Source organism: Trichomycterus rosablanca, chromosome 8 (genome assembly GCF_030014385.1).
Source record: "Trichomycterus rosablanca isolate fTriRos1 chromosome 8, fTriRos1.hap1, whole genome shotgun sequence".
Lineage (NCBI taxonomy): Eukaryota > Metazoa > Chordata > Actinopteri > Siluriformes > Trichomycteridae > Trichomycterus > Trichomycterus rosablanca.
In genome coordinates, this window is record NC_085995.1 from 28,680,290 (window position 1) to 28,698,187 (window position 17,898).

The following is a 17,898-nucleotide window of genomic DNA, read 5'->3' on the forward strand; positions in this document are numbered from 1 at the left end:
CCATACCATGACAGACCCTGGCTTTTGGACTTGTTCCTGATAACAGTCTGGATGGTTCTTTTTATCTTTGGTCCTGAGCACACGGCGTCCATTTTTCCAAAAAAGACCTGGAATGCTGATTCATCTGACCACAATACACGTTTCCACTGTGTGATGGTCCATCCTAGATGCCTCTGAGCCCAGAGAAGTCGACGCCACTTCTGGACATGGTTAACATAAGGCTTCTTTAAAGTTTTAAGTGGCATTTGTACATCCGTAACTCCGTATTGCACTCCGTAGTGCTTGACAAAGGTTTGCCAAAGTCATCCCTCACCCATGTGGTTATATCAGATATTGTTGAGTGGAGGTTCCTGATGCAGTGCCGTCTGAGGGATCGAAGATCACGGGCGTTCAGCTTAAGCTTGCACCCTTGGCCTTTATGCACTGAAATTCCTCCCGATTCCTTGAACCATTTAATGATATTATGCACTGTAGAGGAGAAATATGCAAATTCCTTCCAATCTTTCTTTGAGGTAAATTGTTTGTAAACATTTTCTCATGCATTTGTTGACTCAGTCTTTCCTGGATGCTGCTTTTGTACCAAACCATGATTTTCAATCACCTGTTGACATCACCTGTTTGGAATTACATTGTTATTTAGTTTTTTCACCTCATTACTAGCCCTAAATTGCCTTGTCCCAAATTTTTTTTTTTGGAATGTGTTGCAAACCTGAAATGCAGGAATGGATGTTTATTGACAAATGAAATGAAGTTGACCAGACAGAACATGAAATATCTTGGGTTTAAACTGTCTGCAATCAAATAAAAGTCAAAGTAAATGTAAGGAACACTGTAATTTTATTTTATTTACGTTTTCCATACTGTTCCAACTTTTTCTGATTTGGATTTGTAATATTTAAACAAATATCTATTTTTATTTGCATTATTATATTAAGAACTGTATATTACTCTTTATTTTAATATTTTAATTAAAGCAGTAAAAAGTCACTGTCATATTCCATTCAGTTGCAAAACTAGCTTATGCCACATATAAACTTGCTCATCAAATCATATTGTTAAGTAAGAAATTTTATTTTTTTTAATGTAAAATAACGTATCTTTTTATCATTATAAACAGCCGATCAACTGAAAAAATAAAACAAAGTCTAAGGATCATTAAGGCAAGAATGAATCTATTAATGAGCACAGATCTGGACAGAAGGCACCGCACATGCTTGTTTACCTTGTAGTGTGAGTTGTTTGGAGAGTTTAGTAGAAATGTCCATGCCATTCTTCAGCCAGGAGAGCTGTGGATCAGGAATACCCTCGGCATGGCACCTCAAACTGGCAGTGACCCCAGGTTCCCGTGCCTGGCTCTCTGGATACACCCGGATAACAGGTGGAACTGAGGAAGAGGAAGATAAATTAAGAAAACATGACAGAAGCCGTTTTCACACTTAACTAATCACACTAAACTAAAGGTTTCAGTGTAAACACAAAGTAAAATCAATTTTCTGGGTATGTTGATTAAAAATTTTGGATAAGACATCGTACGGTTCCTGGGTAAAGAGTACGAGAAGTAAAATCACAAAATGTGGAGCCTAAATTACAATCAAAATAGCTGTTTTTGCTAAGAATGCTATTTGTATTAAACGAATGGCTTAGAACTGGTTGTGAACATCCATAAGCCAATAACCATTCATATTATTCACTTATTATTCCTACAATTCATATTATGACTAACATGACTTGCATGGTGAATGATTGCGACCCTGTTTTAGCGTATCCAATTACCCATCTGCATTATGCTCTCTCTTTACTAATGCCGATTCTCGCCCTGATTATGTAGAGCGAGACTGACACACGCCCCCTCCAACACGTGTGCAGTAGCGACTGCATCTTTTCAAGGCAAGTTCATATGTGGATCAGCTTTGTGTATGGAGAGACACACCCTAATACTCATTATCTATCGACAGGCACCATCAATCAGCCAACAGAGGTCGTAATTGCATCAGTTGTGAGGTCACTATCGGGCTCCCACCCTGTATGAAAAACAGTCAATTGTTTTTGGATGGCAGAGCTAATTTTCGAACAAACGAGTTGTTTTACCGCGGTGCCACCTGAGTGCCTAATTAACTTTGTTTTAAAAGCAAATGTAGGTTTTACTTCATCTGTGATATTAATGTGCACTATATGGCTCAAAGTATTTAATCACCTGTCCATGAATTACATGTCTAGTATTATGGGATATTATTTTTTTTATTATTACTCTTCTATGATAACTAAATAGGCACAAATTTCCAAAGTCTTGTGGAAAGCTAATATAGAATTTGTGAGCTCAGGTACAGTACCTTAGTTGAATGACAATGCCTGGTCTGCAATCAACGTTTTATTACATCCCAAAGGTCAGGGCTTTGTGGAGAACCCAAACTGTTGCCACATAGTTAAAAGCATTAATTTTAATCACCTGTTAGCCAAAACATATAATGTCAATAGCTAGAAGTGGTGTCCAAATACCTTTGGCCATATAATGAGTTTTTAAAAGCTTCTTTTATTTTGTTCACTTTGTAAATCAGAATATCAGAATGAGCTTTCTTGCTGTGACAAGTTGGCATTTCACTGCTCCAAACCACACAACTCTGATGTGCATCGCAGTGTGAGCAGGCAGGATGTATAATATTGGATGTAATGTGTAAGATTGGCTCTGCAAGGACAAATGTATCGATGTCAGATCTAATTGAGGCCAGCCAGGACGAGAACATGACAGATTGATGCATTAGATTGAGGACGCTTAGAGGGGAGTTTGAGCATCTGTGTTTTTTTACTGTATGTGTGCTAGACAGGGATGGTAGAGGGTGAATACATCCTCCGCCATCTGTTCTTGCTTCCTGTCTACCATAGGTGGGTGTAAGTGAGGGAACCGTTGACAGTGAGCAACAAAGAGAAACACAGAGAGACAGATTGAGGGTGTAAGTCATGATGATAAAGCTACAGCTGCTATTTTAAAGGAAGGAGCTCAGGATGACAGAATGAGAGTGGGACTAGTTCACGACATGATCTGATCTATCAAATAAAAAGCTCACATTTCAGGTTAGTCTTACACTTCATCACTGAGCCAGAGCTTAAGAAAAAAAACTGTAAAAGTCCAACACTGGTCATTTTTGGCACATTTATAAACTGCATAACTACACTACAAACCTAGCTGTGTTACCTGAGTGTTCACTGGCCAATATTCAAGTCTATCTGGATGCTAAATTTTAGCATCCAATGGTTCAAACATTGTATCCTGAAAGCGGTGCCGTGTATCAGGATGACAATGCACCAATACACACAGCAAGACTGGTGAAAGATTGGTTTGATGAACATGAAAGTGAAGTTGAACATCTCCCATGGCCTGCACAGCCACCAGATCTAAATATTATTGAGCCACTTTGGGGTGTTTTGGAGAAGCGAGTCAGGAAACGTTTTCCTCCACCAGCATCACGTAGTGACCTGGCCACTATCCTGCAAGAAAAATGGCTTAAAATCCCTCTGACCACTGTGCAGGACTTGTATATGTCATTTCCAAGACGAATTGACGCTGTATTGGCTGCAAAAGGAGGCCCTACACCATACTAATAAATTATTGTGGTCTAAAAGCAGGTGTTTCAGGTTCATTGTCCAACCCCTGTATATATATATACAGTGTTTTTCTGGTGTTTTTTTTTATATTTTGTAAAATTCAATATCAAAATCGCCCCAAACAAGGTGCAGAGAAAGCGTAGTGTTGAGAAAATGAAAAAATCTATTACTATTGAAAAAAAAAAAAGGAAATCATCGAGGAATATGAGCGTGGTGTTTGAGTGACTGATCTTGCCTCTATGTTTGGAATGGCAACATTTTGAGTACAGAAGATGAGTACAAGGAAGTTAGTGTTGCTAAAGGTATAACGCAAATAACAAAATTACAACCATCAGTGTTGGATGAAGTGGAAAGGTTACTTTCAGTGTGGCTTAATGAAAGACAAATGGCAGGTAATATACGTCAGGGTAGATACATTTTATAAAAAAAATAAAGACATTTATTATGGTTTATGGTACAGCACACGTACTGTAATGAAATGTGATGTGTTTTTCATGTACAGTACATTACTACTGTGTATTGTTGTTTATTATTGTTTATTACAATAATGTCTATTCTGTAATGTAACAGAGACATGATGGAAGTGAGGCAGCTTGGGGAAAATTTTAAAATAATACAAAACTTGGGTGACATAACTGAACAGCTGCAAGAGTCAGTATACAGAAATATTTTAGTCTGCTTGGCACACTGTGTCTCCAAGGAGACACTGGACCAACTGCAACTTTAAGTAGTGAAACCCTTTAAATGGTAAACTGCTCTGCATCATTCCTAAAATAATTCAATTTTTAATTTTTGGCTTTGTAACCATTTATGGTATTTTTCCATAAAGAAAAGCTCCTCTGGAATCTTCAGCTTGTGGCATTCTGTTTGTGTGTTGTTCTTGTTAAATTGGCTGTCTAATTACATATGATGTATTGGTTAATTAAAAACCCTAGAAAGCAAATACTTTTTTAAATAGATGATTTGCATGTTGGATTGTAACTTATTACTCAAATAAACAGAATTAAGTTTTGCAAAATGTGTGGTGCTGTACTCAAGTTTCTTTTGGATAATATGTTTTTGTTAATGATCTAAAATCATTGTGAAATGTTACAAATATTACATTATCACCTTTTCATTACAATGTTTATACAGTGTTACTAATATTAATTGTTATTTACTGTAAGGGTAGAAAAAGGGTAAATTTGTTCCCATGTACTGTATATACAGTGATACCTTGTAACTCAACGTCCCCTATACTCAAAATCTTTGAAACTTAACACCCTTCATTAAGAAATTTGTACCCGTAAACTCATCGTTTCCCTTAAACTCAACGTGTGTGCGACTGCTGCTTTGTTCAGTGCTTGGCTTGAGCGGTGTGGTAAAACGTCATCAAAGTGCGAATACGAGACGAATCTGTGTGTCAAATTCACTCTGAAAGCTCCACATGTATCTGTGTTTAGCTGGATTTTTCCTCCTGTTTCACTTTTAAACTTGTGTTATAGCTCAGGGTTCTGAGAAATTGTGAGAATCAGCTTTTCAGAGAGTCTAAAATGTTTTTTTACATTGGCCTAAAATATATGCAGTTCCACAGGACCATGCAACGCATTAACAGGTTTTCCATACATCCTTACGGGAAGAAAATACCTTAAAACTCAACACCTTTAAACTCAACCCAGAACCAATTTGAAGGTACCACTGTCTACCTATCTATCCATCTATCTATGTGAATATACACCAACGAGGCATAACATTATGACCACAGGTGAAGTGGGTGGAATATATTAGGCAGCAAGTCAACATTTTATTCTCAAAGTTGATGTGTTAAAAGCAGTAAAAATGACCAAGCGTAAGGATTTGAGCGAGTTTAACAAGGGCCAATTGTGATGGCTAGATGACTGGGTCAGAGCATCTCAAAAACTGCAGCTCTTGTGGGGTGTTCCCAGTCTGTAGTGGTCAGTATTGATCAAAAGTGGTCCAAGGAAGGAACAGTGGTAAACTGGCGACAGGGTAATGGGCGGTCAAGGCTCATTGATGCACGTGGGGAGCGAAGGCTGGCCCGTGTGGTCCGATCCAACAGACGAGCTACTGTAGCTCAAATTGCTGAAGAAGTTAATGCTGGTTCTGATAGAAAGGTGTCAGAATACACAGTGCATCACAGTTGTAGGGCTGTTTTGGCAGCAAAAGGGGAACCAACAGTATATTAGGAAGGTGGTCATTATGTTATGCCTGACCAGTGTATATATACATACATACTCACCAGTATACTAAGCTATGCAAACTCCTTTTAAAAGTTTAGCTGATACAGCTCTGCACTTCTGTGCAAAACATCATTCTGTCTGGAAGTGCTCTGTGATTAGATCACTATCTGTACAGGTCTGAAGAGGCTGTGTGCAGGGTTTAATCATTTTCTTCTTTTGAATTAGTTGCTAAGTGACTGTGCTTTGCATTGGCACTAAAATGAGTTTTGATAATCTTCTCTGATCAGGACCTGATGAGCAAACTGAACTCCTGAGTGTCACGTGGGAAGAAAGGACGCAAATGCAGAAGTAAATAAAAATAATAATATTTTATTTAATTATAAGGACAACAGAAAGATAAACAGCAAACGAAAAACAGAACACAAAAAACCCGATCGGAAACTCCGACGGAGCTGCTGGCGCAACTAAATGAAAAATAAACAAAGTGAAACCAAAACAGAAGGAAGCGGGACGCGAACCCCGGTCAGCCGCGTGGCAGCCGGGAGCGTTACCACCGCACTGTAGTGGTGCTGGAAAACGGGAGCGCGAGAACCTCTAATACGCTTAGGAGCGAAGGGAGAGGAGGGGAACTCCGAGGAGCGCTAGACCCAACACCGCGACTAACAATCGCAGTGACCGGTCGGCGCGCCCTGGATCGCGGAGCTGACACACCAATCTGAAACCAGAAAGAAACAAATAAACAAAGTTAGGCAGTTCTAGACTGCGGATTCGAACCGGGGTCTTTAGCACGGCAACCGCTTGCTCAGCGGAGTCGCCACCCAGCGGTTGGAGAATCCAATGTTCAGAATAACTGAAGGCACTGATGCCAGAATACTTTCAGCGCTTTAACACAGCGCTGAGTGAAACCGCTAACGCTAACTGCTAGCGCAAAATGAACTGCAGTTCGAGGACTGCACCGCGTCGCACCACACTATATCTACGAGACCAACAGAACATACCAGTTACCTCAAACCTTGCGGTTTTACTTACCCGAATGGCATACGCCACCAGGGCTACCAGCTAAGGCTACGAACGTGTGGACGACTGCCACCACGGACCGGAAAACAAACAAAGGTGCGACACCCGCTGCTGTGTGGAGCTGGCTTAAGTAGTCAGCCCCACGGCTGCGGGTGATCAGCACTAATTAGGAGGCCTGGTATAAGAGGCCTTTGTTCTCTGAGCTCTGTAATGTCTGCTTCGCTGGGAACCCGGGGCACGTTCACCAGCTACCACAGACCTCGTTATAGAACCCCCTCCTCTAGGGACAGCTCCTGAGGTCCCAAGACCCGCAGCTCGGTTGCGCCGGAACTCGCGGATCAGTTCAGGGTCCAGGATCTGGCGAGCCGGTACCCATGAACGTTCCTCAGGGCCGTAACCTTCCCAATCCACCAAGTATTGGGTGCTACCCTGAACCTTCCTGCTGTCAAGCAACCGGCGGACGGTGAAGGCAGGGGCACCCTGGATGATACGAGGGGCGGGAGGTTGGGGAGGGGGTAAAACTCCCCCGCACATAAATGGTCGGAGATGGGAGACATGAAAGGTTGGATGCACTTTCATACGGGGAGGAAGCTCCAACCTATACGTCACCGGATTAATCCGCTTTACCACCTTGAACGGACCAATGTACTTGGGTGCCAACTTATGTGGGGCACCTCGAACGGGGAGATCCCTCGTTGACACAAGTACTCGTTGGCCTGGCCGGAAGGTAAGAGCCGGCTGCCGCCTGCGGTCAGCTTTGCGCTTCACAGAGCGCTGGGTGGCCACAAGTGCCTGCCTAGCTTTGCGCCAGGCGGCGCGGCAGCGGCGGACATGAAGCTGTACAGACGGGACCGCTACCTGCTGCTCCTGCTCAGGAAAGAGCGGCGGAGGGTACCCGAACTGAGCCTCAAACGGTGACATTCCAATCGCCGAATGATGCAGGGTGTCGTGAGCAAACTCTGCCCATATCAACTTATCCGACCACGTGGTCGGATTCCCTGCCGTCAGGCACCTGAGCATCTTGCTCAGATCCTGGATCAGCCTCTCCGACTGCCCATTCGACTCCGGGTGGTAGCCGGAGGATAAGCTGGCCGTGGCGCCAAGAAGTTGGCAAAAGGCCCGCCAGCACTGGCTTACAAACTGTGGACCCCGATCAGACACAATGTCTGATGGGACCCCATGTGCTCTCACCACATGATTCAGGATGATTTGCGCAGTACCCATGGCGGATGGTAGCTTGGGCAGTGGGATAAAAAGGCAAGATTTGGTAAACCGGTCGACAATTACCAATACCGCCGTGAACCCTCTGGATTTTGGCAAGCCTGTCACAAAGTCCAGAGAAATGTGGGACCACGGTCTAGCAGGTATTGGCAACGGATGAAGGAGGCCCCGCGGGCGCTCTCTGGGTGTCTTGTTCAGAGCACACACAGAGCAAGCACGGACAAAGTCACGTACCTGGTTCTCCATCCCCGGCCACCAAAATCTTCGGCGCAGCAAGACCAGGGACTTAGTCACACCTGGGTGCGCCGAAAATGGGGAAGCATGGGCCCATTCAAAAACCTGACGCCGTACGGATGAAGGTACGTACAGTCTGTCAGGAGGTCCCCCACCGGGGTCGGGTTCAGCCCGGTGGGCATCCCGAATGACCTTCGATATGCCCCATGTGACTGGGGCCGCTATCAGGGTCGAGGGGATCACGGGATCAGGTCCGGTCTCCGGCCTGGTCGGTTCCCACTGTCTAGACAGAGCGTCCGGTTTGACGTTTCTGGACCCCGGTCTATAAGACAGTGTAAAATTGAACCTTCCAAAAAATAAGGACCACCGGGCCTGACGGGAGTTCATCCTCTTGACTTGCTGGATGAATGACAGATTTTTGTGATCCGTCCAGACAAGAAAAGGATGATTGGCCCCCTCGAGCCAGTGTCGCCACTCCTCTAACGCCAACTTAATGGCCAAGAGTTCCCTGTCTCCAACCGGGTAGTTCCGCTCGGCTGGAGTCAGGCGGTGCGAGAAGAAGGCACATGGATGCAGCTTCTTCTCTGGCCCCACTCTTTGGGACAAAACTGCCCCAGCTCCGACCTCGGAGGCATCCACTTCGACAACGAAGGGTTCCTCTGGGTCGGGCAACTGTAAAACGGGAGCAGTTGTCAAGAGTGTTTTTAGCTCGTCAAAAGCTTGTTGGGCCTGCACCGTCCATCGGAACGGACCTTTTCCTGTAAGGTCCGTTAACGGAGAGGCGACTGAGCTAAAGTTCTTAATGAAACGCCGAAAAAAGTTTGCAAAGCCCAAAACCTTTGCAGTTGGCGTAAAGAACTTGGAGTTGGCCACTTCTCCACAGCTGATACCTTAGCCGAGTCCATGCGCAGGGTGCCCTCGGCCACTACAAACCCCAGGAACGAAACCGTGGGGGAGTGAAAGACTGACTTCTCCAGTTTGACAAACAAATGGTTGTCAAGCAAAAGCTGGAGAACTCGTCGGACATGCCCTATATGCTCGTCGATGGACCGACTAAAGATAAGAATATCGTCTAAGTAAACATAGACGAATTTACCAAGAGTCTCCCGCAAGACCTCATTGATAAATCTCTGGAAGACTGCGGGGGCATTCATTAACCCAAATGGCATCACCCGGTATTCATAGTGGCCAGTGGGCGTAATGAACGCAGTCTTCCACTCATCCCCCTGCCTGATCCGGATCAAATTGTACGCGCTGCGAAGATCGAGCTTGGAAAAAACAGAAGCTCGCTGAAGGGCTTCGAAAGCCGTGGCCATCAGCGGCAGCGGGTACCGATCCTTGATCGTAACGGCGTTCAGACCGCGATAATCGATACAGGGGCGCAGGGTGCCGTCCTTTTTGTTCACAAAAAAGAACCCTGCCCCAGCTGGGGAGGAGGAAGGACGGATGAACCCCTGTTTAAGTGCCTCACGCACATACTCCTCCATAGCCACCTTCTCTGGACCGGAGAGCGAAAAAAGGCGCCCCCTAGGAGGAGTAGTGCCGGACAAAAGATTGATGGCGCAATCGAACGGTCTGTGGGGGGGCAAGTCCTGCGCCCGGGACTTGCTAAAAACTTCCCGTAAGTCATGGTACACAGGGGGAACAGCTGCCAAATCCGGCACCTCCATCTTCGGTTCCGTCGGAGCAGAACCCGTGCCACCTTGCAGCAAACACGAGTCGCGACACCGCGTTCCCCAGATGAAGATTGATCCGGTGGCCCAGTCGATCTGAGGGTTGTGTCTTTGCAGCCACGAATACCCCAAAACCACCTGGAGGTGAGGAACGTGAGTTACAAGAAAGGTAATCCGTTCCTCGTGGTTTTGCAGACGCAACGTGAGAGGTCTTGTCCGTTGGGTTATCGGGCTGCCCGCTACAGGTCGGCCATCCACCGCATGGACCGACACTGGTGATGCTAGCGGTTGGACCTCAATCCCCAGCCTGTGTACCAGATCGCTGTCAATGAAATTCTCCACCGCACCTGAATCGACACAAACCTGAAGGTTTGTGTTCCCGAGGCCCCAGGACAACCGGGCCTGCAAAAGCAGACCTTGGGCAGGGATGGTAGGTCGGCTCACTCCCGAGTCCCTGACTCGAGAGCGGCCTAGATGTTTTCCGGCCGCCGAGGTCGGGAGAACGAACCCGATGCCGAACGGGCATTGGCACGGGCTGAGCCCAACTGCATGGGTTCGGGATCCAGGGCCGGTGGAGGAGACTTAGGGGGCGCCAGCAAGCGGGTAAACGGGGGGCAGGTACCCCGCTCCCGGTTTCGCTGGCGAAGACGGGTATCGATGGCTGTGGCCAGCGTATAGGAGGCCTTAAGGGTCGTTGGACAGTCCCTGGTGGCCAGCTCATCCTTTATCTTCTCCGATAAGCCACGATGAAAGATGGCGGTGAGAGAGCCCTCATCCCACCCACACTCCGCCGCTAGTGTCCTAAATTCGATTACGTAATCTACGACTGGCCGATTACCTTGGGTTAGCTCAAGTAAGCGTGGGCCTGCCTCACGACCCCCCGAGGGGTGGAAGAAGGTCTCCTTTAAGGCCTCCTTAAAGGCGCTTTCGGATGAGCATTCCGGAGCGTTCTGCTCCCAGAGGGCGGTAGCCCATTCCAAGGCTCGGCCAGTCAATAGAGAAACGATATAGGCAACCCTCGACCGCTCTGTGGGGTAGCGGGAGGGCTGCAACTCGAAGGCTAGCGCGCACTGGAGGAGGAAGCCACGGCACCTCTTGGCCTCTCCCGAATATCTTTCAGGAGGAGGAATGGGGGTGTCGCGGCTTCCACATCCTCCCGAATGGGGTGGGGGGTGTGGGCCGGCTCCTAAAGCTGGAGACTGCTGGCTAAGCGCAGCTACCTGCTGCGCCAATTGGCTAATGGCCACCTCGTGCCTGCCTAACGCCACACCCTGGTGGCGTAATACGTCGATAGGGGGTGGCGTTTCTGCTGCGTCCATGGTTGGTCGCACCTTTCTGTCACGTGGGAAGAAAGGACGCAAATGCAGAAGTAAATAAAAATAATAATATTTTATTTAATTATAAGGACAACAGAAAGATAAACAGCAAACGAAAAACAGAACACAAAAAACCCGATCGGAAACTCCGACGGAGCTGCTGGCGCAACTAAATGAAAAATAAACAAAGTGAAACCAAAACAGAAGGAAGCGGGACGCGAACCCCGGTCAGCCGCGTGGCAGCCGGGAGCGTTACCACCGCACTGTAGTGGTGCTGGAAAACGGGAGCGCGAGAACCTCTAATACGCTTAGGAGCGAAGGGAGAGGAGGGGAACTCCGAGGAGCGCTAGACCCAACACCGCGACTAACAATCGCAGTGACCGGTCGGCGCGCCCTGGATCGCGGAGCTGACACACCAATCTGAAACCAGAAAGAAACAAATAAACAAAGTTAGGCAGTTCTAGACTGCGGATTCGAACCGGGGTCTTTAGCACGGCAACCGCTTGCTCAGCGGAGTCGCCACCCAGCGGTTGGAGAATCCAATGTTCAGAATAACTGAAGGCACTGATGCCAGAATACTTTCAGCGCTTTAACACAGCGCTGAGTGAAACCGCTAACGCTAACTGCTAGCGCAAAATGAACTGCAGTTCGAGGACTGCACCGCGTCGCACCACACTATATCTACGAGACCAACAGAACATACCAGTTACCTCAAACCTTGCGGTTTTACTTACCCGAATGGCATACGCCACCAGGGCTACCAGCTAAGGCTACGAACGTGTGGACGACTGCCACCACGGACCGGAAAACAAACAAAGGTGCGACACCCGCTGCTGTGTGGAGCTGGCTTAAGTAGTCAGCCCCACGGCTGCGGGTGATCAGCACTAATTAGGAGGCCTGGTATAAGAGGCCTTTGTTCTCTGAGCTCTGTAATGTCTGCTTCGCTGGGAACCCGGGGCACGTTCACCAGCTACCACAGACCTCGTTATACTGAGAGCACATTTTACAGTGATAGGCAGGGGGTAAGGAGATGAGAAAAATATATAAAAAGGGGTGAAACAAGAAAAAAGAATCATTTGATGAGTGGATCAGACTCAGCAGCGCTGCTGGAGTTTTTAAATACCGTGTCCACTCACTGTCCACTCTTTTAGACACTCCTACCTAGTTGGTCCACCTTGTAGATGTAAAGTCAGAGACGATAGCTCATCTATTGCTGCTGTTTGAGTTGGTCATCTTCTAGACCTTCATCAATGGTCACAGGACGCTGCCCACGGGGCGCTGTTGGCTGGATATTTTAGGTTGGTGGATTATTCTCAGTCCAGCAGTGACAGTGAGGTGTTTAAAAACTCCATCAGCATTGCTGTGTCTGATCCACTCATACCAGCACAACACACACTAACACACCACCACCATGTCAGTGTCACTGCAGTGCTGAGAATGACCCACCACCCAAATAATACCTGCTCTGTGGTGGTCCTGGGAGAGTCCTGACCATTGAAGAACAACATGAAAAGGGGCTAACAAAGCATGCAGAGAAATAGATGGACTACAGTCAGTAATTGTAGAACTACAAAGTGCTTTTATATGGTAAGTGGAGCTGATAAAATGGACAGTGAGTGTAGAAACAAGAAGGTGGTCATAATGTTATTCCTGATCGGTGTAAATAAGTGTGTGATGCCATGCGATGGACTGGAACCCTGTCCAGGGTGTATTCAGGCCTTGCATTAAGTGTTTCCCAGTGGCACTACACTTACTGCAACCCCAATCAGGATGAAGGGCTTATATAAATGAATTACCTATTAAATGTTCTCCTGTAGTCACTCTTTCTTGCTGCAATGCAGATGTTTAGTATTGTAAATATGTGTGCGTGTGTGTCTTTGTGTCCTGTAGGGTTTTAACCATGTGAGAAATCTGCTCCATTCTAAAACAGCGGTATATAATTTGATGCTAATAGTGGATCCAATCATCATACATTTGATAAATGTAATTTCATTCATGGTTATTCAGATTGGTCCTATAAATTCTGTTATGCAGGTTTACTTAAATAAGACAGCATTTGCTGGGTTGAAAAGGTGACAGAGTGGTGCGTGCCTCTGACATACACACTCCAGCTTGTAAATGTTAACTTACGGAATCTTGCTTCATCTGCCCTGCCAGTTATGACCAGCAAAGGGGGCATGGAGGCACAGATACTTGACCTATCATTTTTCCTAAACTAAGGATCACCTCTGCTTCACTGAGTGTTAAATTGCTCCAGGTGGGAGTGGTTTTATATCTCACGGTTCCTCTCTCACAGACTTGCCAACTCTTCTGTCTGGCAACCTGCTTTTTCTACTGGAACCATAATGCTGAGCTCAGTCTGGTCTGATTTTCTGTCGATGTATAAAGCCAGAGCACTTTTATCTCCTTCTGGGGGCTTACCCATCAAGGAAGCATGCAGGCCTCTTTCTGAAACCACCCTCAATGAGTAAGCTGCTCCAGAGTCGGCTTAATGGTCCAGTAAATCCACTGTAGAGTGCAAGTGCTGCTTGTGTAGTGCTTTCCCTGTCTTGTTTTAAGGGTTTCCTACCTTTTCTCTTTTTATCCTGAGAAATGGGTTGATGCAGACAGCTGGAGCAGCATGTCATATTGTGACAACTAGTTAAAAGTTCTTTACTATCCCTATTTTATACACTGTCTCTGTTGTGTGCTGTGGGTGTTTTTAGCCCCAGTATTGTTCTACCTTGGTTAAGCATCCTGCACTTGGGTTAGTTTTAAGTACACCAGGTGGGGAGCTTCACTTTTTTTTGCTTAAGTTGTGAGGCACAACCTGCCCAGTTACAGAAAGATTCCATTGAGGCTCAGATATACTTTGTGTTGCCTTAAGGTGTTGCAAGTAATGAGTAATGGGACACAGGGAATGCAGTGAAGTGGGGCTCTCAGCGTTCCACATTCAACCTGTAACAGCCGCCCCCTCCTATTCCTGTCATTTAATCCTTCAGTCACTGATAAAGTAATTAACTAAAAAAATAAATAAACACATAAAACATTAGCAGGAATCGTTACATTCCAAGACTGCTATGATATACACTGATCACTCATAACATTAAAACCACCTCCTTTGTTTCTACACACACTGTCCATTTTATCAGCTCCACTTACCATATAGGAGCACTTTGTAGTTCTACAATTACTGACTGTAGTCCATCTGTTTCTCTGCATGCTTTGTTATTCCCCTTTCATGCTGTTCTTCAATGGTCAGGACTCTCCCACGACCACTACAGAGCAGGTATTATTTGGGTAGTGGATCATTCTCAACACTGCAGTGACACTGACATGGTGGTGGTGTGTTAGTGTGTGTTGTGCTGGTATGAGTGGATCAGACACATTAATGCTGATGGAGTTTTTAAACACCTCACTGTCACTGCTGGACTGAGAATAGTCTACCAACCAAAAACATCCAGCTAACAGTGCCCTGTGGGCAGCATCCTATGACCACTGATGAATGTCTAGAAGATGACCAACTCAAACAGCAGCAATAGATATGTGATCATCTCTGACTTTACATCTACAAGGCGGACCAACTAGGTAGGAGAGTCTAATAGAGTGGACAGTGAGTATTTAAAAACTCCAGCAGTGCTGCTCTGTCTGATCCACTCATACCAGCACAACACGCACTAACACACCACCACCATGTCAGTGTCACTGCACTGCTGAGAATGATCCACCACCTAAATAATACCTGCTCTGTTAATGGTTTTAACCTGCTGTAGTCAAAGTCCTATTCTTGCATGAATAAATATTTATTAGGGAGAGAAGCTCACTGCGTTTTGCCATATACACACATACATTTCATTTTCCATTTTATTTTATTGACCTTAATGTTTATTTTGCTCTTTTACAAACTTTTTAACCTCCCTAATATTCTAAAAAACTGAATTTTAACTGCACTTCTTCATTGCCATTTCCTGAATTTTCTAACAGGCTGTTTTTAGCACTTTAATGTAGAACAACTGTTAAAGAAAAACCAAACAGCAGTACCAAATTAAATAAAAATGCTAATCATGTCAGTGGGTTGAGCTTCTCGAACATAAGCCAGCTGCTTGGCCTCATTTAAAACTTAAAAGCAGTTCCTCTACAAAACACGGTTTCAGCCTTTGCACAGCACTGACGAGACAGAAAAGCAGCACAAATTAACAACATTGCACACTCCTGGTTGTCATGGTGCATTATTTAGTGCCATGCTGGCGGGAGACCTCACCCTCAGCTCCCTTTCTGGATCCTGGCACAAAAGGGGCAACATGTCACCTTAATTAACTTTTCCTTTCCAGTGTCCAAAAACAATGGGCTGACAACAGCCTCCTGAGGTTGGCTAATTTGTTTTGCGACCAATTAAAATGTGTTTTTATTGTTAAGCTTGTATGATATTCAGGTCATTATTAATGAGATTTCGAGAGTGTGGCGAGATAAAACTATGCTACGGACAAGGACAGGTCACCACTGAAAAAAATTAAAAAGCTTTAGAAAAGTAGATAGAATAGAATACCATTATTTGTCATACATGCATATACAGGTGTACAGTACAATTAAATTCTTTCTTCGCATGATTGGAAGCTGGAGTCAGAGCGCAGGGTCAGCCATTGTACGGCGCCTCTGGAGCAGAGAGGATTAAGGGCCTTGCTCAGGGGCCCAACAGTGGCTGCATGGCGGAGCTGGGATTCGTTGATAGCCCAAAGCTCTACCCACTAGGCTACCACTGTTCCTTAAAGTTTTTAAATCAGCAGAACAACTGGTGTCCAATCTGCTTTACTCATGAAAGGATGTGGTCCCAGCAAGGATGTGACCCCCAGTCTGGCCTATACTACAATGTGTCTTCAGAGTGTTTGACCCGGGTCTTCTTTGTCTCCTCCCTAACAATGCATTATGACTGCTGCATCACTAGAAAGTCCCATCATGCCATAATTCCTGTAGTAAGAATAGCATTATAATGTTTGATACTACAATGATTTAGCATGCTTAAAAATTGCAGGGTAAAAGCAGCAGCACTGAGTGCAACTGCTTGATTAAAAGGTTGGGCGCTCAGGTGGCGCAGCGGTAAAACACACTAGCACACCAGAGCTGACATTTCGAACGTATCTCAGCTCTGCCATCCGGCAGGCTGGGTGGCTACATAAACAACGATTGGCTGTTATTCATACAGGGTGGGAGCCGGACAGGACCTCATAACTGATGCAATTACAGTATGACCTCTGCTGGTTGATTGATGGCGCCTGCACTGAGTCAAGGGATAATGCGTTGATTAGGGTGTGTCTCTTCGTACACAAAGCTGAACCACCTATGAACTCGCCTCGTATCCAAACCATGACGTTAAATGCTAATTAATAAATACAATTTATTTATAAAATAAATAAACCTTTTCAACAATAGAATTCAAAATCCCCAGTAATTAAACTAATACTGCAGCCACATCCAGAAGACTAGGAGGTCTATTGCCAGGCAATTTCTATAAGAATGTTTACATTTCCCTGATGATTTACTGTATGTATTACTTCTTAAAGTAACCCATTGGTACATTTCCACCTGCACATATGCCATGCCAGATCCTATTCATTTTGTTTGAGAGCTCCAGTTAGATCTACAGCCAGAAAGTGTGAGGCAAAAGCCTTACTTTGTAAAAAAATATAGAAGCAATGTACACTGATCAGCCATAACATTACAACCACCTCCTTGTTTCTACACTCACTGTCCATTTTATCAGCTCCACTTACCATATAGGAGCACTTTGTAGTTTTACAATTACTGACTGTAGTTTCTCTGCATGCTTTATTATCCCACTTTCATGCTGTTATTCAATGGTCAGGACTCTCCCAGGACCACTACAGAATTGTTATTTTTTGGGTAGTGGATCATTCTCAGCACTGCAGTGACACTGACATGGTGGTGGTGTGTTGGTGTGTGTTGTGCTGGTATGAGTGGATAAGACACAGCAGCACTGCTGGAGTATTTAAACACCTCACTGTCACTGCTGGACTGAGAATAGTCCACCAACCAAAAATTGGGAAACATCTAGAAGATGACCAACTCAAACAGCAGCAACAGATGAGCGATCATCTCTGACTTTACATCTACAAGGTGGACCAACTAGGTAGAAGTGTCTAATAGAGTGGACAGTGAGTGGAAACGGTATTTAAAAACTCCAGCAGCACTACTGAGTCTGATCCACTCATACCAGCACAACACACACTAACACACCACCACCATGTCAGTGTCACTGCAGTGCTGAGAATCATCCACCACCTAAATAATACCTGCTCTGTAGTGGTCCTGTGGGGGTCCTGACCATTGAAGAACAGGGTGAAAGCAGCCAAAAAAGGTATGTAGAGAAACTGATGGACTACAGTCAGTAATTGTAGAACTACAAAGTGCTTCTATATGGTAAGTGGAGCTAATAAAATGGACAGTGTGTGTAGAAACAAGGAGGTGGTTTTGATGTTATGGCTGATCAGTGTATTAGGGGCAGGATTTATGAAATAAAACACTTTTGCAAACAAAGAAACACCTTTCAGCCATGAGCTAAAGGAGGTGGTGCAACACTGTGCAGCACCATGCAGTCAGAGAAAATGCAGGTGGACATATACAGTGAGACATTTTTGCTGAAAATGATCCTCTGTGGTTATT

At 45.3% G+C, this 17,898-nt stretch overlaps 1 protein-coding gene across 1 annotated transcript in view; it reads right to left on the bottom strand.

Annotated features, from left to right (window-relative positions):
- The window catches only part of fstl5 (follistatin-like 5), a 267,906-nt gene that overhangs the window by 46,420 nt on the left and 203,588 nt on the right, over positions 1-17,898 (bottom strand). Inside the window, exon 9 of the mRNA XM_063000647.1 lies at positions 1,223-1,384. Coding sequence (XP_062856717.1) covers positions 1,223-1,384 — 162 coding nt within the window. The remainder of the gene's footprint in view (positions 1-1,222; positions 1,385-17,898) is intronic.